The sequence below is a fragment of the Convolutriloba macropyga genome, chromosome 5 (assembly GCF_964194025.1).
Source record: "Convolutriloba macropyga chromosome 5, txConMacr16.3, whole genome shotgun sequence".
Classification (NCBI taxonomy): Eukaryota; Metazoa; Xenacoelomorpha; order Acoela; family Convolutidae; genus Convolutriloba; species Convolutriloba macropyga.
Window position 1 is genome coordinate 71,598,970 of NC_134472.1, and position 16,768 is coordinate 71,615,737.

A 16,768-nucleotide genomic window follows, 5' to 3' on the forward strand; every position below is an offset into this window, starting at 1 on the left:
TTCGACTGTCAACATTGCTTCAATATATTCAGAATGTGAACATGCATGCGCTCGAAGATGGTCTGATCAGAGGTCACTTTGATCTGGAAACCTCAATCTCAAAAGTGGCAGGTCTCAGTCCCTCTTATTTGGCATTGTTCATTTTACTAAGCAGTTTGAGTTGGAAGCAATTTTTTTCATTCATACACCAATTGTCTTTAAACAGTATTTGAATATATAAAAGTTGTCTATCTCTTCCTAATTTGGCCGAATATTGAGCCAAAAATGTGGATGCTCGGCGTTGAAATATTATGTGCAAACGCACATTACCGAGCGCCTTTGTTTACTTATTAAGGTTACTCTCAAATTTGCATCCTTAATATGCGTTTGGTAATGCAAGGGAATTTAGCGCAGTGTTTTTCCTTTCCTTCTAACTCATTTTTTGTAGCAACTATCCTGAGGAACAGCGACAAATTCGCGTAAATGCTCTCTAGTCTACAAAAAATTTGATTTTGAATCTTGCATCTTGGAGAAAAATAATTCGGAAATTATGTGCCTGTATTTTCTTATCAGGCACAATTTACTAATTTTTATGTTTACCTAATGAGTTGAATCGGACAGATTTTGTATTAATGATAATTGGTCAATATTTGTTATATATCTTACAGTGCTTCAGTTGATGAACATCAAAATGCATAAGTTTGGTAAATGTTTAATTGAATTATACAACCAAAAAGCAGTAAAACCATCTAAAAGTTTTTGATTATACGGACAATGAATTATAAGTGAATATCTTTTTGTGGCGAGTTTGGCGTGCGCATATAAACTTTTCAGATAATTTTAGCTTCTGGATTATAGCCATTCAACAATTATAAGATCCCTTCAAAGCAACAGCCTCACGCTCAACTAGATCCAATTTACCCATGTTTTAAGAATAGATTTTAAAGGCTTTCGCGGACAACAGTGACATATTTCTTCTACGCGGTAACTAGTGACAAAATGTAGTCACTCTTTTTTGCAAACGGTGATGCTGCTGAATTTGTAGGATTGGCGACGCAAAGACACGATTTAAAGATATAATCCACGAGCTAAGTTTGTGAATTCATTATTTTTTAATTAATAGTACTAAAGATTATACCAAAAATTTGGTTAGAATTATTTGTTCAATGACAAACATTCATATAAATTATTGAAGGAATTTTTGTTATTAATTGATGTGCATATGTTTAAATTTTTCTTTAGTTGGGACTATATCCTCTGGGGCTGTTTTGTCTGCTTTCGTCGGGCTTTTTTGTCTTGAACAGCTGGGAATGTTAACCACAGTTTTAAAATTTTGCTAAAATGGCTAAGCAATAGGACGATAAGTCAAAATGACAACACTGCAGTTTCAACTGGAGCACAAATTTCCTTGACAATCGAAACAGAGAAACTTTGCGATACGTTTCATTTTCAACGGAAAACATCTCTGTATTTCTGGAAAACAAAAATTATTGAAGTACCGTTGCACATTACGTTCAAATTTCATTCGAATCAACGAAACAAAAACAAAGGGAGTTTTTATCAACTGAAACAAAGAAATAAAACTTCAGCATCAAGGAGAGCTACTACATTGTGGAACATTTTTATGGCAATCCGGTATGACTAACCCACTACCAAATACACTATAATCGCAAAAACTTATCGTGATATTTGGCTCATTGCAAAAAGACCTTAGGGCATCTGTTCTCAGTAAAATATCTTGACTTTAAATTTATTGCTACCCGTACCGAAACTCCAGAGTAGATCAGAGCCGGAGCAGGGTCCTTCCAGCGTTAGGTGCGCTATCAGAGCTGAAACAGGGCTCCCCCAAAGTACGACACCTCTCCACTCTGGGTCTTGTCTTAACAGAGTAGAACACAGAGTAGGTCTGTTCTGGAATTTGCCTTGACAGAGTAGAACGCAGAGTAGGTCTACTCTGGAGTCTGTCTTGACAGAGTTGATCACAGAGTAGGTCTACTCTGGTGTCAGTCTTGACAGAGTTGATCACAGAATAAAACTAAATATATTGCTATAATATATTCTATTCATAAAAATGATGTTTGAAGTATTAAATTTATCTAAAGAAAAGACCATTCTCAAAGTATTGCGAATGAAAACATAACCCAACCGTTGTAAGAAATATTTAGTATACTGTTAGAGAACTTTGACAGCTTTAAATAATAATAGTCATATTAATTAAATTTGCCTATTAAGTGGACCTGCTTTTTCTTTCAGCTGGACCCCTTTGCCTCCGATCAGAATGTTGCTTTTTGTTGCCTTTTAGCAGATCCAACATCTCTGGGCCAACTCTGTCAAGATTTGTCCCAGAGCAGGCCTGCTCTGTGCCAACTCTGTCAATAGTTGTCCCAGAATAGGCCTGCTCTGTGTCAGCTCTGTCAAGAGTTGTCCCAGAGTAAGCCTGCTCTGAACCAGCTCTGTCAAGACTTGTCCCAGAGTAGGCCTGCTCTGAGCCAGCTCTGTCAAGATTTGTCCCAGAGCCTGCTCTGTCAGGAGTCTGTCAGGAGTTGTGCCAGAGTAGGCCTGCTCTGAGCCTGCTCTTCAAGAGTTGTGCCAGAGTAGGCCTGCTCTGAGCCAGCTCTGACAAGATTTGTCCCAGAGTAGGCATGCTCTGAGCCTGCTCTGTCAAGAGTTTTCCCAGAATATTCCTGCTCTGGGCCCAGCTCTGTCAAGGATAGCCCAGAATAGGGCTACTCTGGAGGTACTCTATAAAGCGTAACACTCGACTCTGATCCAGCTCTGAGAGTTTACCTGAATTTGCTCTGTTCCAGTTCTGATCTGCTCTGGAGGTTAGGTATTTATTTACCAATTTCTTGAGGATTTGCTTTTCTCTACAAAAACTTACTGCCTTATATACGTACACACTAACTGAGGATGAATTTACCGTTTCTCCATTCAGCTTACAGAACAATCTGTTTTTTTTTCTCTACCAACGTGATCTGTGTACTGGCGTCAGAAGCCCTTTTTCTTTCAAAACTTATTCCTCAACCTACCCCAGGTAAACAAAAATTTGTTCATTGCCACGTGTGAGCAAAGTAATGTTTCCACTGGTTATTGTTGGTATATAGTCTGAGGATTATCCATTACATATCTCATAAGCATCTAGGTTAGTATAAAAACTGAGCTTTACTAATAAAACAAGGCTGAACTTTATAGTGGCTTATGAGATTTGTAATATATAATCCCTAGAAGAAGACAAGTTAGCAGTTTTGCGCTTACCCATGTCATTGCTGACAAGAAGGGTTCTAATTCCTTTCATCCCGATTCTTTTAACCCCACATATCTTAACCCCATATTATTTAACCCTCTATCATTCAGCCCATCTATCATTTAAGTACTCTATCATTTCATCCCCCCAATTAGCAACCGACATTGAACGAAAAATTTGGATTAATACAGCAGATAATTCAGCCCCCTTTTCTGTTGGGATAGTTTCATATCAATTCCCACAAGCCGCTAAGGCATGACCAAGTTTTTTTTATTTTGCAAATTTAGATATCCTATTTTTAAAAGATTAAAATCGGGGTGAAATGACACAGTGGTTTAATGGTAGTGGGTTTAAACGATAAAGGAGTTAATGAATCGGGGTGAAATGATAGGGGGTTAAATAAATTGGGGTGAAAAGCGTTTAGCCGACAAGAACAATTAAGATTAAATATACGGAAACGATCAGACGAAATTTGTCTTTTCGGACATTGGACACGTAATGTTTGAAGCATAAAAATTTTAATTACAGAGGTTTATGTAAATTCTAACGTGAGAAGAGAAAACTGTTCAGCATTTTCCATTGTTAACTCACATTGTTAATCTAAGGAAGTTTAGATAGCACAGAATAGGGGTTATAACCAAATGATAAATAGTCCATTCTGTATTTCCAAACAAACCGCATTATTAAATCTCTGTCTAATTCTTGATACGTATTGTCCAATGATCCATAATTTGTTTTCTTCAAAACACTTGAACTGTTTTTCGCTTTTTGAAGGTTGAACTCAATTCTTTGGTGAAGTTTTGTTCTCACATTGACTAGCTTGTGTAAATCATCATTCATAGTTTCAGTTCGGCCGAGATAATTTATTCCAAGAAAGCATGGATCACAAACTTTGTATTGCATTTTGAAGTGTTGATCATTAACTGAATTTTTAACCAGGTAATTGAAGTAGTAATTAAGCGTCCAGTTTTTGCCATTGAAGTAATTTTCTTTTTTCACTTTGTTGTAATAAGCTGAAAGAGCGCGTTGGAACGGATCTCGCACGAACATGAAACCAAATGTATAACTTCGAAACACTTTTTTCTTCATGTATATTGGTTTTGTTTTTGGAACTTTATCATCAAATATTTGATGTTGGCTTTTCACTGTGGAGTTTTTGCCGTGAAATAATGACCAAAACACGGCACCTCTTGTAGATGTGCCTAAAACAAAAAATAATACCAATAACTTCAATCAAATAAAAACAGAGGTATGTACAACCCGTACTTTGGTCTCAGAGCATTTCAGCTCTGAAACATGGCAATCCAATTACTAACATTACTGAATCATACCATTTCAAGTATTTTTCTATTTCTTCAGCCTTTACAGAGTGAGTCCAGTCAAAAATGTAAAGTACTCTCTGAATCCTCATCTGTGCATGAGTTCTTACCGCATGCTTATTCTCTGCACATAAGTAATTACCCACTGTTTGTCTTCTGCTCAGTCTGCATTAATATTTCTATTAACTATCAAGAAATGCTTGACAAAATTTTTTTATCAAAGTTCAAAGTTTTTTTTTCAATGAACTACAAAGTGAATATCAATTCAATTCCTTTTTTTATAGTTATATGATGACAACGAATTTATCCTCTCCCCATAGTTGTTCAAATTAGTCGGAACCAAAATCTTTTTACAAATTGAAGAGTAAATATCATTTTTAAGGAAACAGAAATTCAAAACTCCACATTTTCATACTGTTATGATCATTGTGCTACACAATAATTGCAATAGTTTCAGCTGATTTCAATTTTTTCCGATATAGATTGATAAAAAATCAGCTAATCACATGATCAATCAAACTTTCTAGACATTTACCCTTAACTTAATTGCCGGATTTCTCTTGAAATTTTGAGTGATCATGCTTCAATTTGAATTTGGTAAAATTTTAAGGCAAAAATATTAATGAACTATAACGTCTCAATCATGGCATTTGAAGTTTCTAGCCTCGCTTTGTTTTATCTATACTAGGAACATTTTTTCTCTAGCTTCGTCAGGCTTGATTTTTTACATCCAACATTTTTTACTTCCAAATCTTCTAGCGTGAAATTAGAGGGCTGTTCAAGAAACATTTAAAATTTTCAATCGCTGTTTTTAAATGATCAGCATAGACTTTTCGAAATTTGACGTGAGTTAGATTGTGGATCTTTTTTGCCTTTACAGAATCTGATTGAGTACAAGCGTTACAATAAGGGTTTTGAATGAAGGTATCAAGTAATAATTTAATGAAACATTTGATTCACTTTATAGTTGAAATTTTTGAAGTAGTTAATACAGTTATAAGTTCAAATAATTGCCTCAAGTTGTGGATCTTTTTTGCCTTTACAGAATCTGATTGAGTACAAGCGTTACAATAAGGGTTTTGAATGAAGGTATCAAGTAATAATTTAATGAAACATTTGATTCACTTTATAGTTGAAATTTTTGAAGTAGTTAATACAGTTATAAGTTCAAATAATTGCCTCAAGTTTTAAATTAAGCTATAACTTGTTACTTCGTTCCCTTGATCTGTTTAAGATGTGTGCACATTTTTTGTTTATTGCCAATAAACAGAAAACGGCCAGTTCTCCTGAGTTGTATAAAGTATTTGACAGCGTGATGTTTATTTCGTATACCTTCAGGGAACCTCCAAATCATTCCATTTAGATTGCTTCAATTTCAATCGCAAAAGCTATTAATTGCTCTCAAAAAAATTGCCTCAATTATATTAGTCTTGATTGCTTTTTCGTCTGATTCGTTTATGTTTTTGTCTTTAAAAAACGGATAACGAGTTAAATTTCGAGGCATTAAATGGTCAAACAGCTCTCTTAGAGTCTTGCAGATTCGTCTCTGAGTATGCAGTTCACTTAAACTGTTCTGAGGAGACTGATATTCATTGAGTGAAGGAAAAAATTGAGTGAATTCTGGATAACCGAGATACTATTTCTTTCCAGATGCAGTATTAAATGGCAGACAGATTGCAAACGGATATTATTATCAGCTGCTTTTGATCTGAAGGAGGGAGCTAGAAGTGGAATAAATTGAAATAGTTTCATTTAATTTATTAAACAATCAATTTTCCAATTCATCACCAAAAAATTTTTGCTTAATTTGTGTTTTTGTTCCGAAAAAGCAAACTTTAAATGTTTTAAACGACAAAATATCGGTTCCACATAGAAATTGTTAGTTGCTTTGGCTCTACATTGGCATTGCATTACCTAAAGCAAATTTCCGATAAAAAACGACAACCATTTTCTAAATGTATTTAAATTATTTAGACCACAGTTAATTGCAGGTAATAGACATTATAAAGCGTACATTTTGTATGACTCTATTACCCTCAAAACCAATAATTACGGAATAAAAAACATCAAATTCTAGAACTAGATTTAGATTTATTATTTAAACATTTGAAAAGCATTTTCTTCTGATCTGCTCGTTTCAAAATTTGGAATATTTGTGAATACCTCGATACCATATGAAAAATTTATCTTCCGTCCTGTTTTTTTAGAAACATTTTGGAAATGATATATTGGATCAAAAAATATTGATCAAAGTATCCATAAATAAGTTGAGCTGAAATTTTGCACTGCATAAAACATATACTTGCCGCTTTCTGTTTATCAAAATAAACTATATCAGTCTCTAGAATTGACGCACACTATTGGTTAACGGAGCACATGATTCGCACATGATTGGCTAATGATTGCGCCCAAATCAAAAGGAATAATAAAGAAATGAAATAATTCAGTGCGTGGAACAGTTGGTATTTATGATAAATCACGACAGCCTAGGCTGCCCTGGAATTTGTCAAAAATCGTTGTTTATTTTGATTAATTTTGAAGTACTTTTTCTAGTGATGACATCGAGTTCAGTTATTTGTACATCCAGTCACAGCCAATTGCTTGGCAAAAGTCAATCTTGCAATAGTTTGAAATTTAAGCGACGGTTTGCAACTGCGGTGGTGATTTCTGTGAGTTTCAGCAAGCCATAATATAATGTTTGAAGACAAAATGGCCGTCTTAAATCTGCAGGAATTATTTATGTACCAGCATTGCTCTCAATTTATTTTTCATAGCCTTAACCACGATATGGCTCAGATTTTACTTACATAAAACAGAAAAGCAGCAGCCTCATTTTTTTTATATGGAAAGAATTTCTCCAAATTTGGAAGAGATAACAGTGTACTCCAAATCCAGCTGATCATTGGGGAATTACTGTTTCATTTCTGTTACGATACATACAAACTTTTTTCGTTCTGGCCAAAAAATGATAAAGGACAATAACAATAAAATTATACCAAAACAATACCTGTCTTTAAGTTGATTCTATTGTCTTAAATTTCGTTTTTTGAGCTTCCGTTAACTTTCAGTGCTAATTTAATCTCTAGAGTTGATACAAATTATTATGATTAGTTAATGATTGCAATCAAACAAGAAGGATTTGTCAACAAACTTGAAACAGAGCAGTGCCTCGAAAGTAGATGATATGATATGGTACATCTCGAAAATTGATCTTGCTCAGGACATCGCCAAACTCCCTTGATTATCTTGCAAGATCATAACGGATTCATGTCAATAGAGGTAACCATGCACCATTGACATCTAAAGTTTATCGTTGAGGGAAATATCTTGCCATGCAAGTTATTTAGCAAAAATCAATTACGAAATGTCTTGAAAGATAAGTGTCAGTTTTCAACTATGGAAATAAAACCTGCAAGAGATGAGCAAATCATAACTTAACGTTACCTGCGTCCAACTGGCCTTTTTAGGGATAGAGGAACTACTGACGCTTCAATATCGGTCTTAAATACCTTAAACACGATATGGCTGGAATTTCACTCACACAATACATAAGAGAACCAGTCTCAATTCCTCTTTGTGGCAAAAATTGCCTCAAAACTTTCAAAGACACAAGCGTAAGCAAAACCCGGTTTGCAAATATTTGCACAACGGAACCCGGACCGAACTCCAAGTCTATATCAGTACTAGGCAAGAACTAAATCCAAGTCTTATTTAATTTCCCAGTACTGGGCAAGTCTAAATACAAGTCTTACAAGTCTGGCAAGTCTTAGCCAAGACTTGGATAACACTTGGAAGTTGATTCCCAAGTCAAAACCAACTTTTCAAAAAATTTCGAGTGAAATTTTCGAATTTCGAAAAATTTTGTCACGTGCCCGTTTTCTGAGTTAATTTTTAGCCACTTTTCTTGGGGTTCTTTGAAACTACGCGAAATCCATTGAGTACTATCAATTAGCACCCCAGGGATCAGATTAAGCCGTATTAATAAGTTTTCAGGCAGTTATGGGCCGTTTTCAGCCATTTTTCAGCCGTTTTAAGCCGAATTTTAGCCGAAAATCAACATTTCTTGATTTTTCAGATTTGGCAAATGTCGAACAACATCACTCGGGGCTAAATCTTTAAAAGAGGAAACATCGTGATGGTGCCCATGTTAAACCGAGGCCCTCTCGTTCGATCCAATTGTGATACAGCACTGAAAAATGTTACAAATTTGAGAGGAGAAGTTAACCCAGAGGAAGACCGTTCCAGCCAAAACACACTTATTAACCGACAAATTTACTCACCTATGAAATGCTCGACCCTGTAATGTAGCGTTATGATGTGTTTGACTTGAGAGAGAAAAACCAAAAGTAAATTTGCTTGACAAAGCTCGATATGAAGCTCTTATTGTTCGACGCTAAAATTGAAGCCTTGAAGATGGAATGATCCTTTGTAACCTGAAACGAGTTGGTGTAATATGGTGACACAATAGACCTGTAAGAAAATATAGATAACGGCTCGAATCTAGCACTGGTCCCTTTTCAATTTAGGGCTTAGCGACTGCTTAGAGAACCCATAACGGAATGCTTTATGAAATTAAGTCGAGTTTGAATTCCAAATCATCGGTGTTCTTACCTGTCTTTGGTACTCTGCACTCGTAATAATGATATGGCGTGAACAAAGTTATGGATTTGACACCATCAGTGGTAAAATTCTTTATCAGTTGTTTATCGCAAAATGACTTCAAATGACGCAACCGTAAAAACTGAACCATGTCGAAATCGGTTTGCTTTTTTTCAACATCAATCAAGTACGACCCGTTTGGGGGGAAAAGATGTTCAAAGTCGGAAATCTTCAAGTTCGGGTAATTTTCTAAATCAACTTTGTTTTCGCTGGTACTAAGAATTGAATCAGGAGGAGTTGAAATCATTTTCTTAGGCTGTGAATACATTTCAAAAATTGCGTTGGATGAATTTGTCCAACAAAATAAAACAGTAGCAGTGATAATAAAAAGAATAACTTGTATAGTTTTTATTGCAATTGTCTTGTTCATGGTTTGTTTAATAATAGTAGGGAAATAAAGTAGAAGAGAATTTTTGTAAATGTATTATACAAAGAAACGGACAATGGCGAAAGAATGCAAACAAAATGAAAGTTTAACAATAGTGTTAGCTATAGTGTTATAGAATCAATGACGTTTTTTTGTCAGCAAGTAAGCTTCTTTAAAGTCTGCTCAAAATTAATTGTTTCAGAACTTTGACCAAAATATAACAAAATTTGACTATCCGGCTTTCGACCATCATCTGCAAGTGCAGCTTCCCGACTTTGAATTAATTGTGTCGAAACTCGTCTCGAGAATTGTTCAACAATTACGTAGGAAAAGCGCTGATGTGAGCTGAATTTTCAAAAATTTCAGTGCAAAAACATTACATAATAATGCACTAAAATTTGTTAAATTCACCGTAAGCTAGCTCTATTATTGGATTTCGATCATAGGAAAAAATATTTTTTTTGTAAAACTCTGATAACAAATTTTTCCGTAAAAAAATTAAACTTTCAATTGAAAAACCGCCTGGCGGTTTTTTTACTGAATTGGATTTTTAAAATGTTTTCAGCCTCTTGATGAAAAGAAAAGTTTATGAAACCACAAGCTATGCTAATAACTAAAGTTGTCGAAAATTATTCCAAAACATTCTGTTTTATAACAGAGATATCTGCTTGAGATAATTTGTACTATGTTATAACCAAATTAAAAATGCGAATACAAAATTTGAAGGTAAAAATAAACAAACGAATTTCACGATCTTCGATGACTTTAGGAGATAAAAGAGATGAAAGATTCAAACAGATAAAAGAAACATGATTTCCAAGAATCCCTTTTGTCAGAAATCTTGTATGTAAATGTGGTTATCAATTATAACCCGATTGGTAGCTCATTATAAAAGTAATACACCAGTGATATATCTGAATCTTGCCTGGTAATAAATGATTGCGTATAACTATTAAACCATAAATACACCAGTTTTGGTTGTATCCAAGATGCTGGACTTCAATTTCAATATCGAAATTAAATTTAGAGATATACTGAATTAAACGTCAAATACACGCGTAAAATCTTGAGTCAATAAATCTGCAAATGTATGTTAAAACAAGATATCAATGACAAGTTGACTGGTTTCGCTTTAATGAATAAATTTCAAACATGGCAAAAGTGTGAAACTTGATTAATCAAGCTAAAAAACAACAATTAATGCCTTTCTTAATAAATGCTCATGGCAATTCCGTTCAAGCATAATATCGACAATTTCCACAATTGCTGCTTAAAACTGCACATATTTAAAACGTGTTTTTGACAGAAATAGAGAATTTTTCACGCGTGAATTTGTGTTTAGAAAGCAATAGCCCCTGGGCGTTTAACAATTATTTTGTCTTCTGAATTAAATAAAAAAAAGTTAAAGCTTCGATTGATGCAAAAATGGAGTTGTAAACTAGAGAATGATAACAATTCGATTAGCGCTGAAAACTCGGCAAGACAGTTGAGTTACTTTTTTGATAATTAAATTGCATAGCTTGTTTTGCATTAATATTCATTCAACGTTTTTCACAACAATTACAGCGAAGAAACTTTGTTTTTTTTTTCTAAACTTTTACATAAAATAAGAACATACTGGTGCAGAAAACTTATTGACTTAAAATAATGACGTCTGACAATTGGGGGAGATAAACAACATTTGACCAACGCTTTTTTTTTGAAAAAAAACAAATGAAGCACGGTAGGAATTTTAGGTATAGTTTTTATCCAATCTGTCTTAAGTTGAGTTCAATTATGGTTATTTTGCGAGACAAGAATCATGCAAGTTAACCATTCTTCATGCAAGTTGCCAGGTTAACAGCTACGATTTCGTGGTGTTGCAACTTGATTCCCCTTAGTCTCCTCCAAAAATGCAGAATGTAGAACAAAGTAATCTGAACTATTTGTATTAATCTGAAATGAATGAGTTACTGCCACTTGATACCGCTCCTCAAAACCTCGACTACTAGCCATTTCGCTTCAACACAACCAAATCTCATATATCCGTGGGTAATTCTTTCCTACCTAAAATTACAGATTTCTTCCCTGGGTTTTTTTTAACACACACGCACAAACATACACACACACAAACACACACACACAACACACACACACACATACATACACACACACACATATATATATATATATATATTATATATATATATATATATATATATATTTACAATAATATGGTTTATATTTGTATTATATATAAAAATAATTCATAATCGACACTTTATTCATAATTCGAAGCTTTATATTTTCAGTGAAGGAAACTTTTCCTTCGATTTTTGCTTCTCAGAATGAATTGACTTCATTTGGTGAGGCTTTCAAAATTTTATCAATTATGTTTGCGTTTATGCATTTTTTTGTTGAATTTTACTTGTAAGTGCTTTCCAAAAGACAGTTTACCATTGTTCAACGCCCATAAAGCTAGAAAACCCAATCCGACTGATTTGTTCTTAGGTATATCGTTCATAACTATTTATTTTTTTGGATGAGAAATTGGAACTTGGAGTCTGTTCTCTAAAGTCTACAACGAGTTGAAATAGGTGTATTTTTTTTTTCGTTTTTGACAAATAGAGGTTAACAAAGCAGTTGTTTAGACAATTGGCATTTTGATTTTAATCTTCCACAATTTAGTTACTTCGATTTTTATTCGATTCATTGAAAACCAGGTTTTGTTCAATTTATAGAGAAAGTAATTACTTTGTGAGAAACTGTGTTGTTTGTTTTCGTTATTAAAAACAATAGTCTCAAGGCAGTTTTTGAGCTCAAGTTTTGCTCAATTTTTTTCCATATTTACGACACGTTTTTTTGGCACATTTGTTTTATATACATTGACCAGTTCTGTAGTGCAATAATACGTTTGAGTTTTTTCTGTCAATCTTTCCTGGAATTTTGCACCATTTTTCGTTTTATTTTAGTCCATTGTTAGATATGGTGTTCTCAAAGCCAATTATTGCATCCAAGATGTTTGTTTCAAAATAATGATTTTGTGATAGAAAAATGTCTTCAGTTAACAACTCTTTACATTTTTCCATTTTGTGCTGATTGTTTTAAATTAATCCAAGGTTTGCAATGATTAAGACAAAAAGATTGGTCCCCTCTGTATCTTAGATAGATACAATAACAATATGAATTTAAAGTGAGATAACCCGAACCAACAAATTTTGAAATTTTAAGTGCCAGTTAGTTAGGTTTAAGCTCGATGCTATTTTAATGAGCAATTTTGGCTTCATGGGTTTCTTAATTTTATTTTACATAAACTACAAAAACTTTGTGTCCAAATCACTCTACAATTTCACTAGAAATTGCTGGCCACCCAATTGTCTTTACCTCCTACCTTTGGTTGTTAGTTGAGGATGGTCTCGCCAGATGATAATTTTTGCATAGATAATAACCACGATCTTATTTCTTTTCCACTGCACGTTATAGAAACAACAAAAAGATAATTTTTTGAACCTCTGGAATGCGTGATTATTGGTCACGTTTTTACTAAGGTTTTTGTTGTTTTTATGCCACAATGTCAGACCCTCTTGAGAGTTTTTCATTCAAAATAAGAGTGTTATTTCAATAGTTGCGGTTCGGATCGAAAAGAATGAGTCCAGATTTTTTTCACACATCAATTGAATTCTACACGATTGTTGAAATTATTCCATACATTTTTTGAGATATAATTTAGATTTCCGGTTTTTTGGTGAATTTTTCTCATTGAAACATCATTTGTTGAGCAATTGTATCCAATATTCGTGAAATGATTCCACAAAAATTACTAAATTTTTGTATTTCTGAGTTTTTGTGGAGAAAATCATTGTGTCCTTTTTCTGCTTTCTGAAAATCGTAATTGAAAACAAGTGCGTTGAACGATTAAGGGTATTTTTGACATTGCCTATTGATCGAAAAGGGGTAATTGGTTTTACAAAGCAGGTCAATGTCCTTTGTTTTTCTGTTACGTGGGGCAATAATTCAATTTTTCTTCATTTTTATTTTCAATTTTTCTTCTATGCAATTTGTAAGTGAAGCTGCCTCAATTTTCACGTTCGACACATAGAGTATAGTGAAAGATAAGCTGAAGCTGGAAAAAAAATGAAAAACATGTATTTCTGTTCTCTCTTGGATGAAGGTTTCAATTTTTTTTTGATCGCGGATGACAAAAAGTCAAAAAAAGGCAAATGAAAGTCGAGGTTTTGAACAATAAAAATGGGTTAACTGGAATAAGCTTTTTATTGGGGTTTCTCCATTTATGTTTTCGTTGCAACATCGACTATTTTTCATTCATCACGGAAGCGCAATCTTTTTTTGCTGCTCAACCTTATAATGAACTAATGGAAAATTTGGAAATAGCACAATTAGAAAAAACACTAAGTGTAATCGTGAGTTTTTTAACAGTGACTTTACAAGTTAATATTGAAATATTCAGGTTCCCTACTGAAATGTTCTGGGTGGTCTGCCCAGGATGTTAATCTTGAAATTTCCCTCTAGTCGAGCGATATGAAAGTACAAAAGTTCATTCAGATCGAGTGTTACGAGTAAATAATCTTAAGATAGCAAATCTGTAATTGGGAAAGTGAAACTCTATATAATTTTCGCTGCTCCGATCACATTCAAGGATAGTACGATTAAGCGACGAACAAACAAAAAACTTTAGCTAATTTGAACTATTGCGTGGTCTCCTCATCCCCATTTCCACCTCCCAGGCCAAAGCAACCCCTCTGATATCGAACGCACAGGGAGAGGGTGGATGGACTGTGTACCATTTTCAAAGAACGAAATTCTAGATATTGGCCAGGATTGAGCTTGATCAAGGGTTTTGGTCTATGCTGATCAACACAGTATCGCAAAATTTAACACAAGTGATCAAATTGTTCCTGAAATTAAATTTGTTCCCTAGGCAATATAAAACTAAATTAGTAAATAAAGAAAAAAGTAAAATTTGGAGAAACTGATTGTAAAATCAAGCTAGGATAGTCTTTGCTGGGAAGCAAATTTAGGACCATTGATACTGATATGAAGCAAACATCCATCATTCTACCAGTAGGTTTATAAATATGAAGTAAGCACTTATCAATTGCAATTTGTTCTGTCACCTGTCAAACTAGAGTAATAAAATAATTCTAACAGACGTCGTCTGTGAATGTATTCATTTTAAGACCTATTATTCTTTGGTGAAAATGTGATGACTTAATGTAAGAAGACGGAAAGACAGTCTGAGGCAAAGATCGTAAAAAGACAATTAATATTTCAACTGTGTCCTGATTTGAATTCTTTCAACAGACAACCAGAAATAGATGAAAAACGAAGTTAAATTGATAGGCGCATTCTTCATAATTATAAACCTATCAATGCAATGTAAAGTAATATAACCAAAAATGAATTTGTTATTATTATAAATTAATCGCCTCACAACAGAGAGAGCATCAGGCAAATAATAGTCAGGAAAGTCTCGATTGCAACTATATATATGGATTTATTTCTATATTGCCTGCGGAAATATTTCTATATTGCCTGATTTATGGATTTATTTCTATATTGCCTGTGGAAAAAATTAGTTTTCAGCACAATTTGACCTACATATAATTAAATAAATATATATATATATATATATATATATATATATATATATATATATATATATATATGTATATATACATACATATATATATATATATATATAAATATATATATATATATATATATATATATATATATATAGATATATATATGTGTGTGTGTGTGTGTATTGTGCTGAAAACCAATTTTTTTCCCCAGAAAAAACAAAAATAATTCAAGATATTAGGAAAAAAATTAGGCAATATTATTTTGGTTGCAATCGAAATAAGAAGTAGTTCAGATATATATAATTATCATGTATAGTTTACACTCAGAATTGCCCTCTTACCCACTCTCCAAGGATTTTACCTAAAGTTTTACCCTCTGATGTATTGATTTGATTTTATATTGCCTGGGAAACATATTTTTTTATGACTTATACTTTGTTTTGACCATATTTTGGTTTCACAATTTGACCTCTCTCTCTCTCTCTATATATATATATATATATATATATATATATATATATACCTATATATATATATATATATATATATATATATATATATATAAATATATATATACAAACGTGAGTAAAAATATACATACATATATATATATATATATATATATACTCATGTTTATATAAATAGGTGTATATATATATATATATATACATATATATATATATATATATATATATATAAATATATATATAATTAGATATGTATATATATATATATATATATATATATATATATATATATATATATATATTTATATATATATATATATATATACATATTTATATAATACAAAAATGTGTGCATAGAAATTTCATTTTATTAAATTTTTCATGGGAAATGAAACATTGAACAAATCGTAGGGTGTACTTTCATTTCTATGTTCGATGACATTTTTCTGCTGAAAAATTTACTTCCAAAAACAATTAAGTTGAGGATTAGAGAACGAACCAAACCAAAATGTTGCTGAACAGGCTGAAAAATTTTTAAAAATTATCAATCCTTTTGATATAAAAACAGTTTTTTTGTACTCCTGCCCTTGAAAAAATGGGATTTAAGCAAATTATGCCAGAATAATTTTTTGTTTTGTCAGGTATGATTTGACTCTATGACTGAAAAGAACATAAGAATATATAATAGAGGCTTTTCAAAACGAAATTGGCACCTGAATAAACGCCTTCTCTTTACTCCGCACTTTTCAGGATAATATTAATTTTACAAGCTTTTCGCTTCACGAATATTTTTCATTCGAGATGAATGCGTTACAGATAAAAAAATGATATTATAATTATTGCTAAATAAAGATGATAATATTTGCCAAAAAAACTAACAGCTAAAAGAAAGTGCGTGATTGTCTCTGAATTTTTGTTGAATATGTTTAAAAAACTATAAACGGAGGAATTGCTCCTAAAACTTGACAAGGGCTGGGTCTGCGTGTAAAATTGTGAAATTGTGCAAATTACACCGTGAGTTAAAATATCCCCAGTAGTTCTCGAAGAAACGCATATTCATATACGATTAAAGCTCTCAAATAGGTCTCATAATCATAATAATCTTGGATTTGCAACATTGTTTGGATAACTAAACTCACAAAATGGTA

At 32.8% G+C, this 16,768-nt stretch overlaps 2 protein-coding genes across 2 annotated transcripts in view; one reads left to right on the plus strand and one right to left on the minus strand.

Moving 5' to 3' along the window:
* Positions 1–16,768, plus strand: part of LOC142339613 (RNA 3'-terminal phosphate cyclase-like protein) — a 241,550-nt gene that overhangs the window by 6,724 nt on the left and 218,058 nt on the right. The window lies entirely within an intron of this gene.
* The window catches only part of LOC142340491 (uncharacterized), a 32,073-nt gene continuing 17,067 nt past the window's right edge, over positions 1,763–16,768 (minus strand). The window contains exons 8-9 of the mRNA XM_075391065.1: positions 2,529–2,680; positions 1,763–2,014 (exon numbers count right to left, since the gene is read on the minus strand). Coding sequence (XP_075247180.1) covers positions 1,763–2,014; positions 2,529–2,680 — 404 coding nt within the window. The remainder of the gene's footprint in view (positions 2,015–2,528; positions 2,681–16,768) is intronic.